Source organism: Pseudophryne corroboree, chromosome 12, assembly GCF_028390025.1.
Source record: "Pseudophryne corroboree isolate aPseCor3 chromosome 12, aPseCor3.hap2, whole genome shotgun sequence".
Classification (NCBI taxonomy): domain Eukaryota; kingdom Metazoa; phylum Chordata; class Amphibia; order Anura; family Myobatrachidae; genus Pseudophryne; species Pseudophryne corroboree.
Window position 1 is genome coordinate 112,826,741 of NC_086455.1, and position 27,217 is coordinate 112,853,957.

Sequence of the window (27,217 nt, forward strand, 5' to 3'; positions counted from 1 at the left end):
AAAAAATAAGTAAATACAAAATGCTGCAAAGACTATAAATACTGTAGTTCAGCAACACTGCTAATAATGCGCTGTGGTGATGCTGCATAACTGTCATACTCTGGTGCAGACCATTTACTGACATGGCACATAGGAGGTAATTCTGAGTTGATCGCAGCAGTAATTTTTTTAGCAGTTGGGCAAAACCATCTGCACTGCAGGGGAGGCAGATATAACATGTGCAGAGAGAGTTAGATTTGGGGGTGTGTGTTCAATCTGCAATCTAATTTGCAGTGTAAAAATAAAGCAGCCAGTATTTACCCTGCACAGAAATAAAATAACCCACCCAAATCTAACTCTCTCTGCACATGTTACATCTGCCTCCCCTGCAGTGCACATGGTTTTGCCCAACTGCAAAAAAATTTCCTGCTGCGATCAACTCAGAATTACCCCCATAGGGCCTAAATTAGAGTTGGATGCAAGACCCATTTATAAGTGTAAAATATACTCGTATACCTGAATTGTGCCTCCTTACACTTAGATTGGCGGAATATGGGAGGTAAGAGGCATGCAAGCAAAGCCTGATTACACGGAGAGTGTATTCACATAATTGCTCTCAATTAGACACAGCTGCAGATATACTGTCAGGCGACAGAGTTTATGTGAGTGCTTTACACGTAGAACAAAGATCTTCTGCCATTGATGGTGACAAGCATAGACATTTGCATTGTGTAGAAAAGAAAAGGTTATACAAATCTATTACATAACCTCCACAGAGGGGACTATGTATTACGGGCCTGATTCATCTTTTTAAGTAAAGCAAAAAAATGTAGTGGGAATTTTGCTGAAACCGCGCAGATACTGTAATCTCAGAACCTATTACATAACCCCCAGAGTGCTTGTTATATTAAGGTGGGTTGTCCAGAAATGGCAAATCCCTTCAACATCACTTAAGTTACTTCATTAAACATTTGTGGACACAATTGTTTCAATGACTGTGACTTTCAGTCAGGTTGTCCTGACATTTTGGACCCATGACATAGACCATGTGAATTTGATGTGCTGAGCAATTAGTTTGCACTCACCTATTCAGATCTGATCGCTGGGCTGCTAATTTTGCTATCCTGCGATCAGATAGTCACCGCCTAGAGGGGGAGTGTAAATTCACCGTGCAAGTGTGCGATCGCATGTGTAGCTGAGCTGCAAAAATTCACTGTGTGCAGTCTATGCGCAACCCAGGACTCCAGTGCGATGAGAAGAAGCTGATCGGGCCAGAGCTGATGTCAGACACCCTCCCTGAAAACGCCTGGACACTCCCAGTAAACTCTCAGTTGCCACCCACAAATGGCCTCTTCTTGTCAATCACCTTGTGAACGCCTGTGCAATCTGATTTTTCACACCATCCTGTTGCTGGCTGCGATGCCCGTTGTTGTTGTCCGGCGCGCGTGTGCATTGCGATGCATGCGGAGTTAGGATCTGATCGCCCGCTGTTCGAGAACACACAGCAACGATCAGATCTGAATTACCACCTATATTCATTGCAGTCTATAAAAATAATACGAGTGAAAGCTTAAAGGCTCAGGAGACAATTGCAGAGGCCTGCACTGCTTGATGTTATCCAAAATCCCCGGCAGCACTTTTCAAGTGTGAGCCAAAGTAAAGACGGAATACATACGATTTACCGGCACACGAGATGCCGGCTGTCAGTATACCGATAGCAGCATGCCGTCTGTTGGAATACTGGCAGTGAGTCCCCTTGCTGGCTCGCTTCGCTCGCCACAGGTTTTGCCCCGCATTTGTTGGAATTCCGGATGGTGGCATTTCTCTGACTGTTGGGATTCCGGCATTTGTCTCTGAACGCTGGGATCCCGACAGCCGGTATATTAACTGCATCCCGTAAAGACATCTGTTGAAAAATGTTTGGTGAGCTTTTATGGGTTCTTGTAAATGCACGTATGTCTGTGTGTATCCGGGCAGTTATTAATGTCTTACTACTCGTGAACTATGTAAACAAACTGATGTTCTTTCCATCAAATCTTTTAATTTGGCATATATTCTTTAGAGATCAGGGAGTTGAATAGCTGATGCAGGATATAAGAAAGAGAGGAGAGATAAAAATAAATAAATGAAAGCACATCCTGTGTTATTTGCTTTGTATGGGGCTCGAGATAATCATCAATTCATGGCTATTAATACAGAGCATTTATAACACAAATGTATTTACTTCTAGAAGCTTTGACAGTTTATCATCCATGAAAGAACAGTGTTAACATATACTACTCAACATTTTGGGTCCACAAATGACACGTTAGATTATTCCAGATTAAAAAAACGTTTCCTGGCTGTATAGAACTAATCATGGGCCTTGAGCTATCCCAATACAAGGTAACATAGACTATAGTATATCTTAAAATACACAACAACAAATATCAGAGGTCCACTGTGTTTCTGCAAGAATCTTGAACAAAAAGATAGGTATTGCTTGGTACTTTTTCACTCACTTAAGCTGCTGATATAGGCGACCATAATGGCCCTATCATTTTAGTCGAACACTGACTACACACATTGGCAGGCCATGGTTATTTGCTCATACATTGGCATACCATGGTTATGTGCTCACTGAATGAGGTTTTCTAGGCAAATTGCACCTATTGTTTGTATGCAGCAATTAGGGGTCAGAATGATCAACAAACACCAATTGGCCATCCAAGCTTCTTTCAGATAATTCTATCAACTAATTAGTATACCCTGCTCTTTGTGAGAACTGTGAAAAGTGACAAGCCAATGATATTTAAGTAGAAACAAAGCAGAGAGAGGAACTCTAACTGCACCAATTAGGAATATTTGTTCCAGTATTGAAACTGTGTGAAATGTAAACACGTGTGCAAAATGTTGTTTACACTATTAGGATTGCACCCCTCATTAGACATGCATAGTTACACATAATTGCACAAGTTTTTGATGCCAAGTTGCTCTTTTTTTTTTTTTTTCTATGTATTCGGAAATTGTTACAAAACGTCTGCATTGCATGTGAATCGTACTCTTGCTATTCACTGTAGACTATAATGGCCTATACGCAGTATTCGCAGAAAGATGCGCATTACAATCTTCCGTGTTCCTTGCTAGTGTTCTCTTGAAGTGTTTAAACCTTGATAATTAAAACATGACGGTAATTATTTTAGACAAAAAAAGTTTTGTTGATGTTTTTAGGTAAAGCAGTTTAAAGGTTATCTAACACTGATCTTTCTTGGTAAGGGTAAAAAGTTGTGGGAGGGTGGTTTGAGAGCTTCTAGAACCTGCAGAAATGGGGACAGCGGGCTAGTTATTTCTCTTGATAATTGTATGTAGCCACCTGTGGCTCACATTTACACCAATACTTTATAATAACCATTGTCAAATCTCAAACACATTCATCTATGTCTCTAATATACTGTAAGTGCAAGACAATACATAATGAGTTACAGGATAAGTTATGGTTAATAATATACACCTATGTACTGTATTGTTTTTAAATAACTTTGTTTTCTATGATGTGCCTGAATGTATGTGAAGTAAGGGCCATAGAAACTGCGAAAACTATTCCCATTGTGGTAAATAAAAGATGTTCTTTGACATAATCCAGTGGTTCTCAAACTGTGTGCCATGGCACCTTGGGCTGCCCCGGGACAATTGCAGGGGTGCCCTGGGTTGGTGCTGTAGGACCAATTAGAATTAATTATGGTCAATGTAATATACAAAACCAGTGCTGGTGGCTTCCAATCATGAAATATGTGAACAAGCAGAAGTAAATCCAGTCCCTCACAACATAACCAAACCCAAGGATAACATATAAGTACAGTTTGCTTAATTGAATATTTTTACAGAACTTTTCAATAAGAAACTTTTGGCCTGGGGGTGCCGTGAATAAAATTCTGATACTCTAGGGCGCAGTGACACAAAAAAGTTGTGGAACCACTGACATAATCAAAGTGCCAGTAAGTACAGCCAGACAGCTATTTGCATGGGGAAATGGTTGCAGTGAAACAAAAAATAAGTTCTGAAATTATTCAAAAGGCCACAACTAAAATGTACCTTCTTTATTTCTGTAGTATCAGCTGTGCTTATTTCTAGTAATACAGAGTTTTTCATTCTCTGCTGTATGAATATTTTGCTCTTAACCCTAATGCATTGAAGCTTTGAGGAAAGGATGCGGTACTTGGATTCCATCATCCAGCAACATTTGGAGCCCACCACCTTTGAAGACTATGCTGCACAAGTCTTCTGTCCAGCTCCACATCATAACCACCATATGCTGAATGCACGTGAGTCTTTATTTCTGAAATGTAATTACTAATTTCCTTCTCATTCTCTCAATTAAGAGCTCAAATTTGCAGTTCACAATAGTTTCATGCAGCCATCACTCAAATGGCAAAAGCTTCACATTCTAGGTCAACTTATTTGTTTAGCCATTGTTTGTTTTTATGCTACCCACTTGCTAACGATTTCATTGGATTGGTGGTTGTTAGCAGTACATGTTTTTCAGTATAATTGCTCAAGTGATTGGGACGCCCTATCTATCTATCTATCTATCTATCTATCTATCTATCTATCTTATATATGGCAGAAACTGACTTTTAGGCAAATTTTAGGATTAAAAACTAGAAAAAAAACCTACATTTTTCTAGCTATACTTGAATTGTAAACATAAAGGGCTGTGTGTAAATATTTGGCCCAGGCACAATGGAAGCATCTCTCAGAATTCTAAGTGTTCAGAATTACAGCAGAGCCTGTTTTTTTACATTATTATGTCTTGGAACAGGTAAATCATATTTAACAGATTGAGTCCCTGCGTTGATCTATTTTCTGGAAGTTCACAACGTGTTGTACCATCTGGCAGCCAAAAAAGAAAAAAAAAGTTCAATTATGTTTTCGCCTCTTTGTGTGAAAATATTGCTACTGCCTTGCATTCTTCCTTTTGGTTAAAGATAATACAAAAAAAATTACATCACAGGTGGTCTTGGACAAACTGTTTTGGACGCTGTTCTCAGCACCAGATGATGTTGTTGCTGTAACCTCTTTATTAAGTCACCACAGGATACAGAATACATTGGCCATTTTTACTTGTGTATTTGAGAATCTTTTGTCCACAAGACCCACTTGTCCTTATTGGTTGGTCTCTCTTCTGGAAATTTTACTCAAACAAAACTGTATGTCGTAAGTACATTACTTACTAAGCAAATATGTTTGTGTGTGTGTGTGTGTGTGTGTGTGTGTGTGTGTGTGTGTGTGTGTGTGTGTGTATACAGGTTGAGTATCCCATATCCAAATATTCCGAAATACAGAATTTTTTGAGTGAGACTGAGATAGTGAAACCTTTGTTTTCTGATGGCTCAATGTACACAAACTTTGTTTAATACACAGTTATTAAAAATATTGTATTGAATGACCTTCAGGCTGTGTGTATAAGGTGTATATGAAACATAAATGAATTGTGTGAATGTACACACACTTTGTTTAATGCACAAATATTTGATAAAATTACCTTCAGACTGTGTGCATAAGATGTATATGAGACATAAATGCATTTTGTGCTTAGACTTAGGTCCCATCACCATGATATGGTGAAACTCAGAAAATTAAAATATCGTGCAAAAGTTCATTTATTTCAGTAATTAAAAGGTGAAGCTAATATTTTATATAGACTCATTACATGCAAAGTGAGATATTTCAAGCCTTTATTTGTTATCATGTTGATGATTGTGGCTTACAGCTTAAGAAAACTCCAAATCCAAAATCTCAGAAAATTATATTACATAAAAATCAATAAAAATGGATTTTAAATACAGAAATGTTGGCCCTCTGAAAAGTATAATCATGCATATGTACTCAGTACTTGGGGTCTAATTCAGACCTGCTCGTAGATGTGCTAAATTTAGCACATCTACGATCAGTCACACAGATATGCGGGGGGACGCCCAGCACAGGGCTAGTCCGTCCCGCATGTCAGGCGTGACACCCCCCCCCCCCTCGCACAAGTACAAAAGCATCGCACAGCAGTGATGCTTTTGTACTTTAGGAGTAGCTCCCTGCCAGCACAGCTGCACGCTGGCAGGAGCTACTCATCGCAGTGAGGGTCGCAGCGGCTGCGTGTGATGTCACGCAGCCCACCGCCCCAACGGTCCAGGACGCCTGCGTTGCCCAGCCCGCGTCCCCTAAATGGCGGCCAAATGCCACCGGCCCGCCCACTTTTGCCCAGCGACAGCCTCTTCCTGTCAAACAGGCAGAGGTGATCGCAGGGCTAAGACAGCCGTCGGCTGTCTTGCATGCGCGCGCCGGCACATGCTCAGTTCAGACCTGATCGGCTGCTGTGTGAAACTGCACAGCAGCGATCAGGTCTGAATTAGGCCCTTGGTTTGGGCCCCTATTGCATGAAGTACTGTAGAAGTGTTATGGAAGACCAGGATGCTTCAGTAGCAGTCTTCAGCTCTTCTGCATTGTTCGGTCTCATGTCTCTCATCTTTCTCTTGGCAATAACCCATACAGTCTTTATGGGGTTCAGGTCAGGCGAGTGTGGGGGAACTTCACAAGGAGTGGTCTGAGGCTGAAGTTAGTGTATCAAGAGCCACCACACACAGATGGATCCTGGACATGAGCTTCAAATATAGTATTCCTCTTGTCAAGCCGCTCCTGAAAAACAAACAATGTCAGAAGCGTCTTACCTGGGCTAAAGAAAAAAAGAACTGGTCTGTTGCTCAGTGGACTAAAGTCCTCTTTTCTGATAAGAACAAATTTTGCATCTCATTTGGAAACCAAGATCCCAGAGTATGGAGGAATAATGGAGAGGTACACAATCCAAGATGCTTGAAGTCCAGTGTGAAGTTTCCACAGTCTGTGTTGATTTGGGGAGCCATGTCATCTGCTGGTGTTGGTCCACTGTGCTTTATTAAGTCCAGAGTCAACGCAGCTGTCTACCAGGACATTTTAGAGCACTTCATGCTTCCTTCAGCAGACAAGAATTATGGAGATGCTGACTTCATTTTCCAGCAGGACTTGGCACCTGCCCACACTGCCAAAAGTACCAAAACCTGGTTCAATGACCGTGGGATTACTGTGCTGGATTGGCCAGCAAACTTGCCTGACCTGAACCCTATAGAGAATCTATGGGGCATTGCTAAGAGAAAGATGAGAGACATGAGACCGAATAAAGCAGAAGAGCTGAAGGCCGCTATTGAAGCATCCTGGTCTTCCATAACACCTCAGCAGTGCCACAGACTGATAAGAATCCATGCCATGCCGCATTGAGGCAGTAATTTATGCAAAAGAGACCCACACCAAGTACATATGCATGATTATACTTTTCAGAGGACCGACATTTCTGTATTTAAAATCCTTTTTTTATTGATTTTATGTAATCTAATTTTCTGAGATTTTGGATTTGGGGTTTTCTTAAGCTGCAAGCCACAATCATCAACATTATAACAAATACAAGCTTGAAATATCTCACTTTGGGGGGGGGGAGGTGACAACCCAACCTCTTGAAGGATTAATGGTCCCGTTCCCCGCTGACAGGACACTAGCTCCTGAGGGAACTATTCGCGAGCGTACCATCCCTAACCGAGCCAGAAGAGTGGTGAGTACTGAGCCGGAGTCCCGGTTAGCGGGTCGCCGGCCATTATGGCGTCATGAGGGTACGGATACGCACGGCTTCTCACCGCGGCGGATTGCGTCTCCAGACTCAGTACACAACTGCGTCTCCGTACACAGTACACACACTGGCAAACAAAGCCTTAAAACGATTCTCTTTCCATTTTAAGCATAAATTACCTCAGCCAGTATAAAAAAAGCGGGAAGACTGCGCGACATTGAAGGGGCGGTGCTTCACTATGAGAGGATACAGCAGCTCACCAGCGCCATTTTTCCTCTGCAATAGACACAGACACTGACTGGAAGGGACGCGCAGCTCCTCCGGTGTGACTCTAAATGACCTCAGCGATACCAGGGGGTCATAGCAGGGGGGAGCAATTATTAGTGTACTAAATCCCCTGTCTGGGTACTTAGTCTGCGACCCGACTAAGCTTGGCATTAGTAATAAGGGCACCGTGTGCTGGCTCCAAATACCTCTGTGTCTCCCTAGAAGGGCTCATTGTGGATTTAATTGTGCTTTTAACTTTTCCTGTGTGTGTGTGTGTGTGTGTGTGTGTGTGCTGTCACATTTACAATATGTCAGGCAAAGAGTGTGTCTCTTGTACGGCAGAGTGTTCCTCTTCCCCAGGGAGCTCACTACTATGTACTCGGTGAAGTGCACCTTCTCAGGCTAGCGGGGCTGAACCAGCGTGGTTGGATTCTCTCAAAGGAATGATTTCCAGTATCTCTAATAAATTGACCCACAATGAGAAAGAGATGCAATACTTAAGACAGTCTGTGGATGATGAGATTATGAACAGAGACTCGGTCTCCAAACAAGTGTCTCAGTCCCTTGCCATTTGTTCACAGAAACGAACTCTGGCCCATATCCTGCAGTCTGACGCTGAGGGGTCAGACATATGGGGGTGGGGGGGTGGATTCAGAAGGGGGGGGACGCTGCTCTGTCACAGGGAATAGAGGCTCTTATTGAAGCTATCAGAGATGTGCTACTAATTCCTGATAAGGTGACAGAGGAGTGTGAAGAATCTTATTTTAATGTAAAAAAGTCCTCAGTCACTTTTCCTGTGTCAAAGGAATTGAATACCCTGTTTGAAGAACCGTGGGTTAATCCTGGTAAGAAATTTCAAATCCCTAAAAGTTACTCTCATCTTTTCCTTTTCCTCTTGAGAATAGGAAAAAATGGGAAAGTCCACCGGTAGTGGATGCATCTGTGTCCAGGTTGTCACGGAAGATTGTGTTACCCGTCCCTGGGGCAGCCTCCCTGAAAGACACAGCTGATCGTAAGATTGAGACTACACTCAAATCCTTGTACACAGCTGCTGGGGTGGCTCAGAGACCCACTTTAGCATGTGCGTGGATTACTTAAGCCACTGCTAAATGGTCAGGCAACCTTATTGAGGGGTTGGATTGCTTATCTAGGGGGGGAAATTGTGTTACTCCTGCAACATATACAGGAGGAAGCCATAAAAGAAGTAGGTTTGCTTAATGCACGCACCACTGCTATGGCAGGGTCAGCACGCAGGGGCTTATGGTCACGCCAGTGGACTGCGGACTCCAGGAAAGTCGTTGGAAGGCCTACCCTTCACAGGAGAGGCCTTATTTGGAGATGCACTAGACAAATGGATCTCCAAAGCTACTGCTGGTAAGTCCACATACAGTATCTTCCTTCTGCAGCTCCCCCAACCAGGAAGACCTACTCAGGACCTACTCTACAGTCCTTTTGGACTGCCAAATTTAAGGGCAAAGTCAGAGGGTCTTCTACTGCCAACAGAGGCGCTAGAGGTAAACCGCCCAAACCAGCAACTGCCAGTTCTCAGGAACAGAGCTCCAGTTCTGCTTCCTCAAAGCCTTCTGCATGGTGGTGGACCGCAAGGCCTGGAAGACTGGCAGGTGGGAGCCCGATTGAAAAATTTCAGTCACATCTTGACAACATCATGCCAGGATCCCTGGGTCATAGATCTTATTTCCCAGGGCTACAGACTGGAGTTTCAGGAGCTCCCACCTCACAGATTCTTCAAATCAGGCTTACCAATTTAACAAGAGGCAAGTATAACCTTACAGGATGCCATTCAAAAACTGGTACAGACTCGGGTCATTGTTCCAGTTCCACCTCATCTCCAAAACAAGGGATATTATTCCAACTTGTTTGTGGTACCGAAACTGGACTGTTTGGTAAGTCTGATTTTGAATCTAAAATCATTTAACCCGTACTTACAAGAGTTCAAATTCAAGATGGAGTCTCTGAGAGTGGTGATCTCAGGTCTGGAGGAGGGGGAAATCCTAGTGTCTCTGGATATCAAGGATGCGTACCTTCACATTCCGATCTGGCCGCCTCACCACGCTTATCTACGCTTTGCACTACAGGGCTGTCACTACCAGTTCCAGGCCCCCTACCATTTGGTCTCTCCACGGCACCGAGGGTGTTCACCCAAGTGATGGCAGAGATGGTGTTTCTCCTTCGCAAGCAGGGAGTGAACATAATTCAGTACTTGGACGATCTTCTGATAAAGGCACTGTCCAGGGAAAGGTTGTTGGACAGCATTGGTCTCACAACCAAACTACTCCTGGATCACAGGTGGATTCTAAATCTCCCGAAATCTCACTTAGAGCCAACAAGGAGGCTCCCATGTCTGCGAATGATACTGGACACAGAGTCGCAGAAAATTTTTCTTCCGTTGGAAAAGGCATTGGTAATCCAGTCGATAGTTCGGGATGTCCTGAAGCCAACCCGGATATTGGTGCATCTATGCATTCGCCTTCTCGCTAAAATGGTGGCCTCCTACAAGGCGCTTCAGTACGGAAAGGTTTCATGCGAGGCCCTTCCAGCTGGATCTGTTGGACGAATGGTCGGATCGCATCTTCACATGCACCAGAGGATCCGTCTGTCGCCAAAGGCTAGGATCTCCCTTCTGTGGTGGCTCCAGACTTCTCACCTAATTGAGATTTAGAATTGGATTCTGCTAACCACGGACGCAAGCCTCAGAGGTTGGGGAGCAGTCAACCAGGGGGTGCAGTTTCAAGGAAGATGGTCACCTCAGGAAGTCATCCTTCCAATCAACATTCTGGAACTCAGGGCTATTTACATTGCCCTTCTGCAGCCCTCATATCTTCTTCAGAATTGGGCCATTTAGGTTCAGTTGGACAATGTGACAGCAGTAACGTACATAAACCGACAGGGCAGAACGAAAAGCAGAGCAGCAATGTCAGAGGTATCAAGAATTCTCCTCTGGGCAGAAAAACACGCTGTGGCATTGTTGGTGGTCTTCATTCCGGGAGTAGACAACTGGGAAGTAGACTTCCTCAACAAACACGACCTGCACCCGGGGGAGTGGGGCCTTCTGCCGGAGGTGTTCAGGTGCTTGGCACGTCGCTTGGGATGTCCACAAATCGACGCTATGGCCTCTCTTCTCAACAAGAAGCTCAAGCGGTATTGTTCCAGGTTGAGAGACCCACAGGCAGTGGCAGTGGACGCGGACGCGCTGACGACTTCATGGATCTATCAGATGGTGTATGTGTTCTCTCCACTTCCGGTAATCCCAGGAATTCTGAAAAGAATACAAAGGGGAAAATTCAAGCAATCCTCATTGCTCCGGACTGGCCAAGAAGGGCCTGGTACGCGGACCTTCTGGAGATGCTCCTGGAAGATCTGTAGCCTTTACCTCTTCGCGAGGATCTTCTGCAACAGGGCCTGTTCGTCTCTCAAGACTTAACACGGCTACGTTTGACGGCATGGAAGTTGAACGGCTGATTCTAGCCAGGAGTTGCATACCTGACAGGGTCATCCCGACTATGATCCAAGCCAGGAAGGGGGTAACGTCTAAACATTGCCACCGTGTTTGGAAGAAATACGTCTCTTGGTGTGAGAGCAGAAAATATTCTGTGGTGGAATTTCATCTGGGACGTTTCCTGCTTTTTCTGCGGTCGGGTGTGGATGTGGGCCTACGTCTGTACTCCATAAAAGTCCAGCTTTTGGCCTTGTCTATTTTCTTTCAGAAACAATTGGCTTCTTTCCCTGAGGTCCAGACCTTCTTGAAAGGGGTGCTGCACATCCAGACTCACTTTGTGCCTCCCACAGCACCTTGAGATCTCAATTTGGTGCTGCAGTTCCTCCAGTCGTACTGGTTTGAACCGTTACAGGAGGTAGACGTAAAATATCTTACGTGGAAGACCTATCACACTGTTAGCCTTGGCTTCAGCAAGACGTGTGTCGGAGCTGGGGCGTTTTCTCACTAGAGCCCCTATTTACTTTTCCATGAGAACAGAGCTTAACTTAGGACTTCAGCAATTTCTTTCTAAAGTGGTGTCTGCGTTTCACATCAACCAACCCATTGTGGTTCTGGTTGTTACCGACACCTCTGTTACTTCAAAGTCTTTAGATGTTTTGAGGGCTTCGAAGGTGTATGTGAAGAGGACAGCTTGTCACAGCAAATCGGACATGCTGTTTGTTCTTTACGATCCCAATAAGATTGGGTGTTCTGCTTCAAAGCAGTCAATTGCACGCTGGATCAGGCTCACTATTCAGCATGCTTATTCCAAGACAGGATTGCCGGTTCCAAAATCTGTACAGGCCCACTCGACTAGGTCAGTGGGTTCTTCTTGGGCGGCTACCCGCGGTGTCCCGGCCTTACAGCTCTGCCGAGCAGCTATTTGGTCAGGTTAGAACTTGTTTGCAAAGTTCTATAAGTTCAATACTTTGACCTCTGAGGACCTTCAGTTTGGTTGATCAGTTCTGCAGGAACCTCAGCACTCTCCTACATGGTTTGGGAGCTTTGGTACTTCCCGATGGTACTAAATGGATCCCCAGTATCCTTTAGGACGTAAGAGAAAATAGGATTTTAATTACCTACCGGTAAATCCTTTTTTCATAGTCCGTAGAGGATACTGGGCTCCCACCCGGTGCTTCATTCTTCCTGCACTGTTACTTGGTTAAGTATTGTTGTTTGGTTCAGCTGTTGCTGTACCTGTTCCAAGCTTGGTTAGCATGGCTTTCCTCTTGTTTGTGTGTGCTGGTTCGGAATCTCACCACTATTCTTTTATATCCTTCTCTCAAAGTATGTCCGTCTCCTCTAGCACAGTTTCCTAGACTGAGTCTGGTAGGAGTGGCATAGAGGGAGGAGCCAGCCCACACTATCAATTGCATGATATTCTAATTTTCTGAGTTTAACCTGTATGTGTGTGTGTGTGTGTGTGTATATAATTACCAGCCCAACAAATTCACCGAACAACATAACAGTAATGCCAGTGCTGACAGCAGCTGTGCGCGCTCGAGTGGAGTGACACTTAAATTGCTCCATTGGGCACAATCCATTAGCTGCCGCTGTGCAAAGCACTCAAATTCCCCCCATAGAGGTGTGGAGCAGCAATAGCCTTTTATGAGATATATATATATATATATATATATATAAATAAATAACGGTTTATACCTCCACACGAAAAAACACAGGACTAACAAGTCATTCTGTTCTACGTATGTGTGTATGTGTGTGTATGTATGTATATATATATATATATATATATATATATATATATAGTATTATAGTATAATAATGTACAAAATGGTTGCACTCTCTCTAAAATTGGTGCTCGTTACAGTCTGTTCCACAACAGGACAGGGATGGATAAAAATACATGATGAGGGGTACTCCAACTCAAGTTGAATTCGAGTTGGAGTGCCCTTCAACGTGTGTGTGTGTGTGTGTGTGTGTGTGTGTGTGTGTGTGTGTGTGTACATACATATATATATATATATATATGTATGTATGTATGCACTGTGTAATATTGAAAAAAAGTATATATATTTTTATAAATCAACAGCATGCACCCTCCACAAATCTTCAAGTAACACCAGCATCGGACTGTAGGGACTGGTATCATTTTTTAATAGTAACCCCAAGAGCTTAAAGGGGTGCGGGTAACACCATCAACAGAATTATTCAACCAGTCACTAGCTATAGGAATAATCCATAGCACCACTGCACAAAAGTGGAAGTAAGGAAGACACGAGCAACTACCCACTGGTGAGCCTTACATCAGTACTAGGGAAATTGATGGAAACACTGTTAAAAGTAAGAGTTGTAGATTATCTAAGATCCAGCAATTTACAGGGTCACAACCAGCATGGATTTACTGTGTTGGAGATCATGTCCAACAAACCTTTTTTGACTGGGTGACTAAAGTAATAGATAAAGCGGAGGGAAGGGGGGGGGGGGTGTAGATATAGCTTATCTAGACTTTAGTAAGGCTTTTTACACTGTTCCACATCACAGACTGCTAAATAAACTCGAAAGCATGGAATTGGATACTAATGGTTGGATGGATAAGATCTTGGTTGCAGGAGAGAAAACAGAGTGTTGTAGTAAATGGAGTGCATTCACAGGAGGTAAATGTTATCAGGGGAGTACCCCAGGGATCTGTACTTGGACCAGTGCTTTTTAATATCTTTGTGACATTGTAAATGGTATGGAAGGGAAAGTATGCCTTTTTGCAGATAACACAAATGTATGTAACAGGGTAGACACACCAGGAGGTGTAAAACAAATGTTTGATGATCTAGGTAGACTAGAGGAATGGTCCAGAGCATGACAATTATAATTTAATGACAAAAAATACAAAATCATTCACTTGGGTATCAAAAATCTAAAGGCTAAATATAGTATTAATGGCACTATATTGTAAACTACTGAGGAGGAAAGGGATCTCGGAGTCACTATTTTAGGTGACTTAAAGACAGGTAAGCAATGTAACAAAGCTATGAGGAAGTCTAGTCAGATGCTTAGGGAGAGGATTCAGCAGCAGAAAGAAGTAATAATGCCATTGTATAGGTCATTGGTACGACATCATCTAAAATACTGTGTTCAGTTCTGGAGGCCATATCTTCAAAAGGATGTTAATACATTACAGATTGTACAAAGAAGGGCAACTAAAATGGTGCATGGCCTACATCACAAAACTTACCTGGAAAGACTACAAAATCTCAATATGTATAGCTTGGAGCAGAGAAGAGAGAGGGCGGGACAGGTTAGAAACTTTCAAATATATCAAGGGTTTTAACATGGTCCAGGAGGGAAACATACTTCAAATGAAAAGAAGTATTAGAACATGAGCACATGCATTGAAACTGGAGGGAGGTAGGTTCTAGGGATTTTGTGGAAAAATTACTTCACAGAAAGTAGTGAACAAGTGGAATAACCTCTCATCAAAGGTGGTAGAGGCTAAGATAGTAGAGCAATTAAAACATGCATGGGATAGACATTAGGTTATCCTAACAAAAATAAGGGTTAAATAGGATTTGCTTAACACTATGGTAAAAAAAAATATTTGGTCAGACATTAGATGGGCCAAGTGGTTTTAATCTGTCGTCAAATTCTATGTAATACTGTAAGTGGGCCCATAATACCTGTTTATGGCAACATGAATTTCAAAAATAAGAGCACCTGGATTATCGCTTCATGAGATAACCACTTCTTTTATGGACATTTAGTCCACGAGTAAATTGTAACAAGTACAGTTACAATTGATTGGGGTAAATATATTACCATTATATTTCTGGTAATGATGCACCTTCTACTCTAAAATAAATAAAAAAATTCAGAAAGATTGCAAGCTCTGCAGCCAATTTTGCATGACACATTTAATTCCGGTTATTACAATATACTTTTAGTACAAAAAAATACCTTCGTTGAAGGGCTCCATAACTAAAGGGTGTGTGAGCGATTTTTGATCATCCTCTCCAGGGGTGGTGGTTCTGATTTTGTGACCATGCATAGAATTAAAGCAGATGGACTAGTTTTGTCGGCTCCCATAGAAGCCAGTTGAAGTTACCCCACTGCTTTGTTATGTTATTGTTCCCACCCTCTGTAGTATTTCAGCTAGTACTGTATGTCAGTTTTTATATAGGTCTTTTTTATTTTTTTCATATAACTTTCACTATTGCTCCCTCCAGGAGTTTTAGCCTGAACTATAAGCTCCAAACAGGCAGTAGCATATTAGAGCATCTCAGCACAATAGTTTATTATTATTTTTTTACAACATTTTTTTCAATTTCTAAAGTAGGAAACAATTTTTATTAGTGAGAGGAGATGGATGGTGACAGCGTGTTAAATAAAAAATATAGAGAAGTATGGGATCTAAGGAGACAAGTACAATACAGTAGTACTTAAAATCCAAATGACCATTACAGAAACTCTCTAAAATATTTATTTAACAAAATTACAGATGTAGCCATGCTCATCTATTCTCCCTGTGGCATGTATTGTGAAACGCTTGTCGCATTATGTATCCCTGCACCTTGTCGCAGTATGGCATATTCAGTCACATTGTAATGAATTGAGTCTCCGGCAGGTGCAATAATGGTGTTCGCCCACTAGGTGTTGCTTTTGAAAACTACCATTAAACAATGCTTGTAGTTTAAGAACTTCTTTTTTTTTTTTTTTTTTTTGGGTGATCCCTTTATTAAGTAGAAATGTAAATACAGGAAAAGTTTTGCTTAGCATCTCTGATGCACACAAAGGAAAGCACAGTTCAAAGTTCTACACAGCTCTGAAAGAAAAAAATAATAATTACAATCAGCGATAGAGATGGGATACAGCGCTATAAAAAAATTACAATGAGCGACATCACTATGTCACTGCAGGTGTCAGTCACCTGTCTCCATGACTCTCTTGGCATAGTGATTTCGCAGATGGTTAATGTGCCCATGAGCTAGGGTTCGATTCCCACAATGGACACACTTGTATCTGTGTAAAAAGTAGCATCCATAGATGTTTTCTAATTTTCCCGAAACAAGTTCTGTTGTGCTTTGTATACAGACTCAGACATGCACACAGATATATAGTTAAAAAAAAATTAAAAGCTATTAATGCTACTTTTTACACAGATATACAAGTCTTGCTTTTCAAATTATGAGAGTCTTATCTTTATGAGTTTACTGTACATCTTCCCAGGTCTCCCCATTGCTTTAATAGGCAGCCTCCCCAAAAGCCACACTTGTATTGTCTGTGTAAAAAGTAGCATTCACAGCTTATATTTTTTCTAATTTTGACCATATAATTGTGTACATGTCTGAGTCTGTATATGAAGCACAACAGAACTTGTTTTGGGAAAATTAGAAAAAAGCTGTGGATGCTACTTTTTACACAGCTATACAATGCAAGTGTGTCCTTTCTGGGAATCAAACCCTAGCTCACGGGCATAGTAACCATTGGCGATTTCACTATGCCAAGAATGCCACGGAGACAGGTGACTGACACCTGCAGTGACATATTGATGTTGCTTGTTGTAATTTGTGTGTCCCAACTCTATTGCTGATTTAATTTTTTTTTTCTTTTAGAGAGCTGTGTAGAACTCTGAACTGTGCTTTTCTTCGTGTGCGCTTAAGACGCTGAGCAAATCTTTTTCTATGTTCACATTTCTACTTAATGTAGGGATCATTTTATACAGTGCACCAGGGAAGCGTTCAGTTGTAAGGCATGTAGTCACTGTGTGCCTGCCATTCCAGGGATTTCGTACTCCGCCCTGCAGTATTATTGTTTAAAAAAAAGAACTACTGTATTTGCTGTGCATTGGCCCACTTGTCAGGGTTCTGGTGTCGACCATTTTCATGTGTCGGCCATTTGTCAATGTTGACAATGTGAGTGTCGACCAATAGTGGTCAACATAGTGACTGTCGGCCTAAGTAGGGTTGACCTGCCAAACGGATACCCTTGTCAGGGCTTGCTGCATTGTACAGTATTCTGTAGTGCCATATCCATCTGCTGCTATTCAGCACTTTAATGTAGTTTTCATTAGTGGAACAGTCACCACCCAGAGGTGTATTGCATGCTGTGGATCCTCTTGCACCTTATCACGCCTTGCTTTGCCAACCTGCGCTATTTGTATGGCATGACTAGGATGCCTGTATAGCGCAGCTGCAGCAACGATGAGTTTGGCTACATCTGTACATACGTTGTTCTGCTAAATGTGCAAAAAATATTTTTTATCATTATCTGTCCATCTACTGTATCTTCTGCCATCTGAATGAATTTGTAAAGAAGGATTGTGTTGATCATTTGAATTGACATTTGTGACACAAACTGAAATCTAAAAGTATGTCTCAAGACCTCAGAGCAATTATGTTTTTTTTTTAATAACTGTCAACCATCATTAATGTAATTTATAACATTGTTACAAATGTTTCAAATCACCTATCATTACACCTTTTTTTCTCCTAGAGGTAAAATTAGTATAATGAATCTTTGGCTTATCTAAGTGAAACCAGAATTATTACTACTGTGACTTTATGATGATTTTATCTGTTTGATATTGGAAACCAATAATACACACGGTGATACCATGGAAGAAAAATATTGCATGTGGGTGATTGAAATATAATTGCTTATTTTATGTTTGATTTATTTACGTATTGTTCAGTACTTTTTACCTAATCCATTTAAACCTCCTTGCTATTTGATTGGTATCTTTGTAAGCCTCCTCACGATTTGGTATTTTTGTAAGCCTCCTCGCTATTTGATTGGTATTTTTGTAAGCCTCCTCGCTATTTGATTGGTATTTTTTATTATTTCCTCTTTTTAGATCACTAAATATTTGTTCAGTTTGAGAGGTAAGACCCAATTCTCTTTCTCCTGTTTCTTCTTGCATGAAATCTTTCTAATCATTGCCACTAAATCACTGCATGGGGAATGAGTAGTATTCGGTCAGTGGGCACCTGTCACTAACATTCTTATCCCTATACTGTGCATGAATCTCGGGAATGCCTACTAGTACAAATCCTAACTAAAATGGCAACAGTCTTCTCTTTGGATGGAAGCATTTGCCTCAAAGCATGGTGGGTATGGTTTATGTCTAGTATGACAAGCCCAGATGAGGTACAAAGTTTATTTTATTCTGGATTGAACAGAGCAATGTGGTTTTAGGGGTATCATAAATTGGGATTTGTGTGTTAAAACTGGGAAATGTGATAAGGCTTGCACAAAAACCTCCACTAAACTTTCTGGTCCCCTACTTTATATGATGTTTGCATCATATGGTTGAAAACTCCATGTCCCAAAATCAAAAAGTCCGAGAGGGCTAATCAACCTTTGTTTGGCAAAAAGAAGAGAACAAATACAGTATTCCCCAGAAAACTAAAATAAAAAAATTTAAAAAACAGCAGTATATCCATTAACATCCCCACCCCATATATAACTCTAATCGGATTAAATAGCCATTCCTTATGTATATCACACCAACGTATACAATTTTACTTTCACAACACACACTGTACTTCTATCCATGGTAAAAGCAACAAATGCCTTTCTTTTTGTTCTTTTGAGTTTAGTGAGGAAATAAAAACAACACATATAAAAAAAAAAAATCAGAACCTGCCCACACATTATAAATCTATCTCCACCATGCTAGCTGCTCACATGAAATGCCTTTTCAAGGTGTCTGTTATCAAGGACTACCCTTTCTAAACTAACATTGGGAACTAAAATAGTTTAATCCACAATGAGGTTAAAGACCAAAATAATTGCTCCTCTCACAGAATAATCTCTGCTTAAGATTCCATCTGTAAATTGGAGAGACTATAATCAAGAAGACACATTTATCCACATTTTTAAATATTTGCCCAAATCCTTGTTAATAGACTCAAGTAATGCTTGACTGCTTTTGTACAACCAAATAGTTTTCTGTTTATCCATGACCTACAGTACAAGCCCACCATAATACTAAAAGGGCACCTAATATATATTGTTAACAAATTAAAAATACCAAACATTTCTAAGCACTAAAGGACAAGAAGGCTTATTAGGGACATTTATAATTGCCATTCTCAGATACACTTGCTTATTTGTGTGACTTTCTCACAAGTATAATGTTCTTTATACTATTTCCATAGCTAGGCTATTCATCATATTTTCCCCCTTCTCAACTATTCGCAACATTAATGGTGCCTAACATGTATGAGCCCTCGCCACATACATTTTTGAGTATTGAACCACTTGATGCATATGTCTGGAAACATCCTGACTATACAAGACCTAAGGTCCACACTCACAAAATATCCTGCTTCACATGAGATATTCTCAGCCACCCGTATATCTCTCCCCTAACCTCTATGATCCGTTACATTTGGGCAACACTCTATCCACACATCTAATGCACAACTTTCTTCACCTTTCATCATATATTTTTGACATTCTATTGCGTTATTTCAAATTCCAGTTGCAAAAATGTAAATATCTTGGTATCTGTCCAACAAAACTCCATAAAATATATAATTTCTGCAATGTAGACTCAGTCTCATACAGATATACAGATGTCACACATCAGATTGATCAGTGCAGTGTAGTTTTGTTGCTTTATTTGTGCAAATAAGAGACACATATTGAGCGATTAAAAACGCCCAGTTCGGCCAACCCGCCCAATACTGGCACGTGACTAGAACAACAGTGTTTGTTTTGGATGTTTTACTGCCTCTGCAGTGTGAATAAGATGCAAAAAATGAATTAGTATTTACAGAGTTTCAAAAATTATATAATTTACTCTCCTTCTATCTCAGATGAAGCTCATAAACCTACATTTATATTGATGATACCATTGTCAACATCTACACAAATTCCGTGCCCCACCTACTTTAAGTTGGCTTTTACGTAGCCCTGCCTAAGCATGAACAGTAGGCACCAATTTCTGTGAATACACAGTTAAGTCCTAAACCACATCTGTGTAGGGATCCCGGGATTTAGGGCCAGAAACAACCTGGATTGAGTCCCGGGATTGGAAGCTCCAATCCCGGGGATTGAGGGATCAGCATTGAGTGTTCACAGGATGCTCAGACGCTGCCCGGCTTCCTTCTTCCAGCTCCCCAGCACAGCGTGAGAGGTCACGCTGTGCCGTCACATGCCGCTGGGAGCCGCCAGGAGAGAGCAGAGGATGTTCCCCACTCACCCGCCTCCAGTATATTGTGAGTTATGTGTGCGGAGCGCAGCGAGGGGGCGGCCACATAGTAAAAGCCAATCCCGGGATTGCCCATTTTTCAATCCAGATACCCGGAATTTAAAAAATGGCCCGGGATTGGCTTCCCTAGTCCCAACACCACATATGCACTTGAAATAAAGTCTATAGGTCTAACTTTTAGTGATGCCAGTAATCAATTATACTAGATTTATGTTTATGTATAACTTGGACTATGAATAGGGAAATTAAAGATTAATCTTAATAGGGATATTCAATAAAAAAAATTCTGAAGAGAAGAAAAAAGGGACTTTTATCGCAATTTTTTTACAATGGTATTTTTTTTTATTTTTTGGGGGGGCAATACAGTATAGCCCATTTTTTTTCTCCCGGAAAATGGCCCGTTTTCAGGTAAAAACAGATAGGATCTGGGATAAGCTCCTGGACTCATGTTTTCGCGACCACGATTGCGAAAATTGGGAATTTTATTGGGAATATTTTTTAACCTGCCTCAGGCGGGTGAAAAAAAACCCTGAAAACTGCCTGCATTGGGGACAATTTAATAACCCCGGGGCAGGGCCCACAGTAAATTACCACTCCTAATTGAATATTCCCGTAAGCCTGAACAAAGCATTTGGGTAAAAGGTAGAATGGACCAAAATAAAGGTTGTTTACACACTGATGTTTGGAAAACAGCATTGACCCTGTATGATAATTTGCATTACTGGGTCCATGGATCTATAAAATGCATTTAAAATGTAGTGGTAAATTATTGCAACCCTAGAAACCTAACGATGTTTTCGGATGAGACGAAAGCATGGTGAAACCAATCTGTCTGTTGATTGATGTTCTGGCCACATGAGAGAGGCTGTTGAGCACCGCCAATCTCCTCCATCACCCTGCATGATGTGCCACTGTGTTGCTATACAGCAACCAGTGATAGTGTTACAGGGGGGCGATTGCCCTGATCCACTCCCTTTACATTTCTAAAACTGGAGGGGCGTGGCTGCACCTACCCCGATTTGATCACTTCCCCCAGTACCCGGGCCCATCCTTTCTCTTGATGATGTTGACCCTGGTTAATGCTTCACAGCCTTGGATTTTGGCGTATTACTCTCAGCAACATTTCCCAGAAGTCCTGTCTCATTGTGGATTATATTTTTCCAAAAGGATATTAGCAGAGCCGGCCTTAGGCAAAGGAAAACTAGGCAAATGCCTAGGGCATTTAGTATGCTTAGGGGCACCAGCAGCTTCTGCTGATTAAAATGATATGCGGCATGCCTATATTCTGTTTGTATTCCTGGAAATCACTGTAATGTAGCATTTCGTATGCAGATACAGCCGCTGTCGCACACAGAATATAGGCATGCTGCATATTATTTTAATCAGCAGAAGCTGCTTGTGCATCCTAGCCACATAGTAATGCAAATAAGATGCATTTTCATAAACAAAAGGCGCCCGATGTTAGCAGAGCTGCCAGCTGAATCATGCTAGGCATCTCTTGCAGAACTAGTGGCGGTGCTAGGGGGCACCAGCCAAAATCTTGCCTAGGGCATCATAATGGTTAGGGCCGGCTCTGGATATTAGCTGAAAGTCCCTTTACTGTTTGTCAGCAATAATATGAAATAAAGGTCAGTGTTGGAAATCACTGACTAAAGCTTACATGCTAACAGCTTGCACACATAAAATGAAGTACATCTTCATGGGGTGTCTTGAGCCTTTGTGTCCAGGGTGCATTTCCAACTTTTACACCAAGCGTTAAAATTAGTCTAGCTCAGTTCATGAAATATCAATAGCGCAACAAACACTTTGTATCTGGCGTTTATCTGCCAAAATATTCCATACGGAGGTTTGGGATCCTGATACATACCCCCTTATAGTGCACACAGGGGCTCTCTGAATTGGTAACAATACAGGCTAAAGAAGAATGGTGTAAATTGAGAGTGATATCTTTATGTAAAACCTGTAATACTTTAAATCATTTCATCAGTAACCATTAGAATTCAATGTGCCTAAAACCTATTTTTACAGCTATCTCCAACTTTGGCAAGCGCTGCAAACTCAATTCAAGAATGCTCCTCCAGTAATAAAGGATTCTCCTATAAAGCAATTATTGAAATCAGTAGGGCTAAGGCATTTGCTCTCTGATATACTCTGCACTACTTCATACCGTAGCTACTACTGTACTGGCCCGCCTCTTCTTAAACAGAAGTGGGAGATGGATTTGGGAAGCCTCAATTTGCTATCAACAAGTAGTTCTTGTTGCATAGGGTTTATTTAACACCTGAGAAACTAGTTAACTTCGGAACCAATTCAAAGTGTCCTTAATGCGATGCAGACATAGGGAATATCTGGCGTTTAATATGGTACTGCCCTCATATCAGAGTCTTTAGGGACAAAATACTTTGTTCCATTGCTTCTGCTGGGATCCCACAGGATACACTCACCCATACTGTATGCGTGTTGGGTATGATAGAGGATAAAGTATTAGATACCCAATCCCAACACTATGCTGTTAACCTGTGTGTTGTAGCTAAAGTATATATACTGTAGCTCGCTCTTGGCTTGCTACGGAGAGCCCAGCTTTTATGACATGGCTGAAACTGGTGAACGAGACTGCGGCACATGAAAAATGTGTGTATATATGGATAGATAGATAGATAGATAGATAGATAGATAGATAGATAGATAGCCAGACATACAGAGAAGACGTTTCACCTAATTTGGAATAAATGGTTAGACTCGGCATATGCAAGGTCTTTCAGGGGATCAGAGGCTGCAATGATGAAAAGTGATGCTAGGGATGGATACGAGCAGCCTTGAGTTATTTACTTAAGATGAAACACCAGGTGGTAGATGCTATAAATATATTGTCATGGGGTTTCCACAGAATCTATTACTCTGCACTTTGCACATTATAAATACGCTCAAATGACAATCTTTAATGTAACGTAATGCAATTTTTAGTTCTGACTTGTTTATTTGATATTTTGTATGTTTACCTAAGAGACCACACCTTTGTAAAGTATATATGCCTTTTTTATTTTTAAACACACAAAAAAATAAAAAATATTGAATTCAAATAATTCAGTAAGTGTAAAGAGCGAACTTCCTAGGTATGAAGTAAATGAAAATATTTGTGTTATAACTACTGAGGACATTTTTGTTTCTGGATGCATATATCCATAAATAGGCATAAAAATATGTATTGTTTTCAACTTAGAGGATATTTTGTTTCTGGAGAAAAAAAAATACAGTAAGCAACATGATGAGAACAAATTGGAACCATACCAGATCTTTTTGCAAATAGAAGAAAAAATGTTCATGTTTAAAGTACTGTTCTGTGATAATAGGGCAATGTTTTATGTTGCATATGTATGTTGTCAACTCAAGTGGACACGTGTATAGCTTCCTGAAGACTCATAAAGAAAATTTAAAAAAACAAATATTCCAGTAGGTTATGATAATTCATGTATGAAAGGGTTAATCTGCTGTTTTGTTTTTGAGATTAGATGTCAACTCTAATATAAAAAGAATAAATATCACATATTAGGGCTGCTTTGAATTTGGACATACTATCTGTGTCAGACTTGATGAGCGATTTATTTTGCAGTGTGCATGCATCGAAGTCACACCAAGCATGCATTTATGTCCATCCAGAATCGCGGTTGCGATTTCAGATACATGCGCGGAGAAGTGTATTGAAAATGTAGTGGGTGTTACTGGGCGATGACAGGAAGGCGTCTTGGCGCATGGAGGGAGATAGTCCGTCTTATGGGTATGCTATGGGAGTCTTGCAGGCTCAACCTCTCATATAAGATGTCATACACAGTCTGAGAAACTAGACCGGTCATTAGAGATTGGCTCAAGTTTCGATGGTGCATCTAAAGAAGCAGCAAGCAGAATTTCAGCACCTTCTGATGCTGAAAGTGGCTACCTCAGTCCTTGCACATTCATACGCATGGATATACAACAGGGAAGTGTCACTGACCTAGGTTGGAGGTGTTGTGAACTCGGGGGTTCTCCCGATGGTAGGGGAGAGGAACCACAGTTGGGTCGGAACAGGGATGGCTTAATATAGGTCTTCCTCATACAGGACTCTGACAGTAAAGCTTGGTGAAAATATTAAAGAACTTTATTGCAGGAAGAGAGCAACACAATGTCACATGGCAGAGAAGGAAAGTATGGGGAAATGTCCAGGCCTATAGGAGAACTTGTAAGCAATGCTAAGGATTCCAGGAAAAGAAGTACTTGTGAGTGTTGGTACAAGATAATAATGACTGAAGAACTTGTAAGTGATGTTTTTAAAGATACCGGTGATTTGAAGAACTGGTGAGCGGTGGTTAAAGACACTGATGATTTGTAGAGCTTGTGAACGGTGGTTAAAGACACTGATGATTTGTAGAGCTTGTGAACGGTGGTTAAAGACACTGATGATTTGTATGACTTGAGAGCGGTGATTAAAGACACTGATGATTTGTAGAACTTGAGAGCGGTGGTTAAAGACACTGGCAACTTGCAAAACTTGGGAGCGGTGGTTAAAGACACTGATGATTTGAATGACTTGAAAGCGGTGATTAAAGACACTGATGATTTGTAGAACTTGAGAGCGTTGATTAAAGACACTGATGATTTGTAGAACTTGAGAGCGGTGATTAGCCCGCAGCACACGCTGACTCCAAGAAGCACTGGTGACTGGATTGCAGAGAAACACACCAGCCGCAGTATACGCTGAACTGTGCAGCAACTGGCACCTGGAAGTGCCGGAGACACTGGGGTACGACTGCAGAGAGATACGTTGGGAACAAGAGCACTGGCATCCACGTCAGGGGAAAAGACGATACTCAGGCGCAGAGGCTCTGCCCGGCGTCTGACTCTGACTCTCGCGCCTCCGCTGGATTGGCGGAATAGTCTGATGACGTCACCTGCTCCCCGCCCACGTGATGCCGGGTGTCATGGCGGCGCCCCTGCCCCGGGGAACCGCCGGGAGCCGCGCCAGCCAGACGCCGGAGCCCGTGGACCACCGAAGGCGGAGGCCGCAACACAGACCAGCAGGCACGCAGGGGTAAGCGCGCTCAACACCGTCTATGGCGTGTGACAGTACCCCCTCCTCCAGGAGTGGCCCCCGGACACTTTCCAGGTTTTGTTGGATGTCTGGAATGGAAAATCCGCACCAGTCGGGGAGCCATAACTTCAGTAACCTTGACCCAGCTCCTCTCCTCGGGGCCAAAACCTTTCCACTCCACTAAATACTGTAGATTCTTGTGAAGATAACGAGAGTCAAGAATAGCTTTGATTTCAAAGTCCGTTCCAGCTTCAGACTCTGCAGAGGTTGGCCTCAGGGACTTTAAATGGAACCGGTTTAAAATAAGGGGGCGAAGGAGAGAAACATGAAAGGAGTTTGGTATCCGGAGGTGGGAAGGCAATCCCAATTTGCAGACAACCGGATTCAGGACCTGCAACACGGGGTAAGGACCAATAAACTTTGGGGCGAACTTCATAGTGGGCACCCTTAACCGAAGGTTGCAGGTGGAGAGCCATACCCTGTCACCTACCTTGTATTGGGGAGCTGCTCGTCACTTCCTATCCGCAAAGAACTTATAGCGGCCGGAGACTCTCTTGAGATTAGCATGAACTCGACTCCAAATTTGACTGAAGTGCCGAAGAGTAGAGGCTGCAGCAGGAACATCCTCCGGAGGACAAATGGGAAATTCAGGAACTTGAGGATGGAACCCATAATTAATGAAAAATGGGGACTCACCAGTCGAAGAGTGGTACAGATGATTATGGGCAAACTCGGCCCATGGCAACAGTTCCACCCAATCATCTTGCAAGGGAGAGAGATAAACACGGAGAAAAGTCTCTAAATCTTGATTGACGCGTTCAGTTTGCCCGTTGGTCTGTGGATGGTAAGCGGATGAAAACTTGAGTTTTATTTGTAAGGCCGTACAGAGAGCTCTCCAGAATCTTGCAGTGAATTGTACCCCCCGGTCAGAGACGATTTCCTGAGGTAAACCTAAACCGTGCAGATATGGGTCCAAGGCCTCTGAGGAATGGACAGTGGATGCAACAACCCCGCAGGAGGCAAACAAGGAATTTTGTGCTGAGCACACTGAGGACATGAGTTGACATAATCTTGAATATCCTTCTTCATAGTGTCCCACCAGTAAGACCTTCGTAGAAACTCCCACATCTTTTGAGCTCCAGGATGACCGGAAAACTTGGAGATATGAGCCCACTGCAACAACCTTGGTCGAAATTTAGCTGGCACAGACATCCTCCCAGGAGGAGGACCCAGAGCGTTGGGAGCTGCCGACATAGAAACTGGACTGAGAATCAAAGCCTTCTCAACGGAATTCTCCTCATCCGAAGCTGTTAAGGAACGGGATAAAGCATCAGCCTTGGTGTTGAAAGTCCCAGCCCGGTACTTAATGACAAACGAAAACCGAGTAAAGAAGAGCGCCCATCTAGCTTGACGGGGATTCAAGCACTGGGCCGTCTTGAGGTACAGCAAATTCTTATGATCAGTGAAAATTGTAATTAGGTGTTTAGCACCTTCCAAAAGATATCTCCATTCCTCCAAGGCAGATTTTATTGCCAAAAGTTCTTTGTCTCCAATGGTGTAATTCTGTTTCGCAGGAGAGAATTTGCAAGAATGGAAACCACATGGATGTAACTTCCCATC

General features: G+C 42.0%; 1 protein-coding gene across 7 annotated transcripts in view; it reads left to right on the forward strand.

Moving 5' to 3' along the window:
* RALGAPA1 (Ral GTPase activating protein catalytic subunit alpha 1) overlaps positions 1–27,217 on the forward strand; it is a 669,595-nt gene that overhangs the window by 635,454 nt on the left and 6,924 nt on the right. For 6 of the 7 annotated variants that reach the window (XM_063947861.1, XM_063947860.1, XM_063947862.1 and 3 more), the window contains one exon: positions 4,153–4,280. In XM_063947861.1, the coding sequence (XP_063803931.1) occupies positions 4,153–4,280 (128 nt within the window). Of the gene's footprint in view, positions 1–4,152; positions 4,281–18,171; positions 18,200–27,217 lie in introns of all 7 variants that reach the window. The other variant, XM_063947864.1, reaches the window with a different exon arrangement.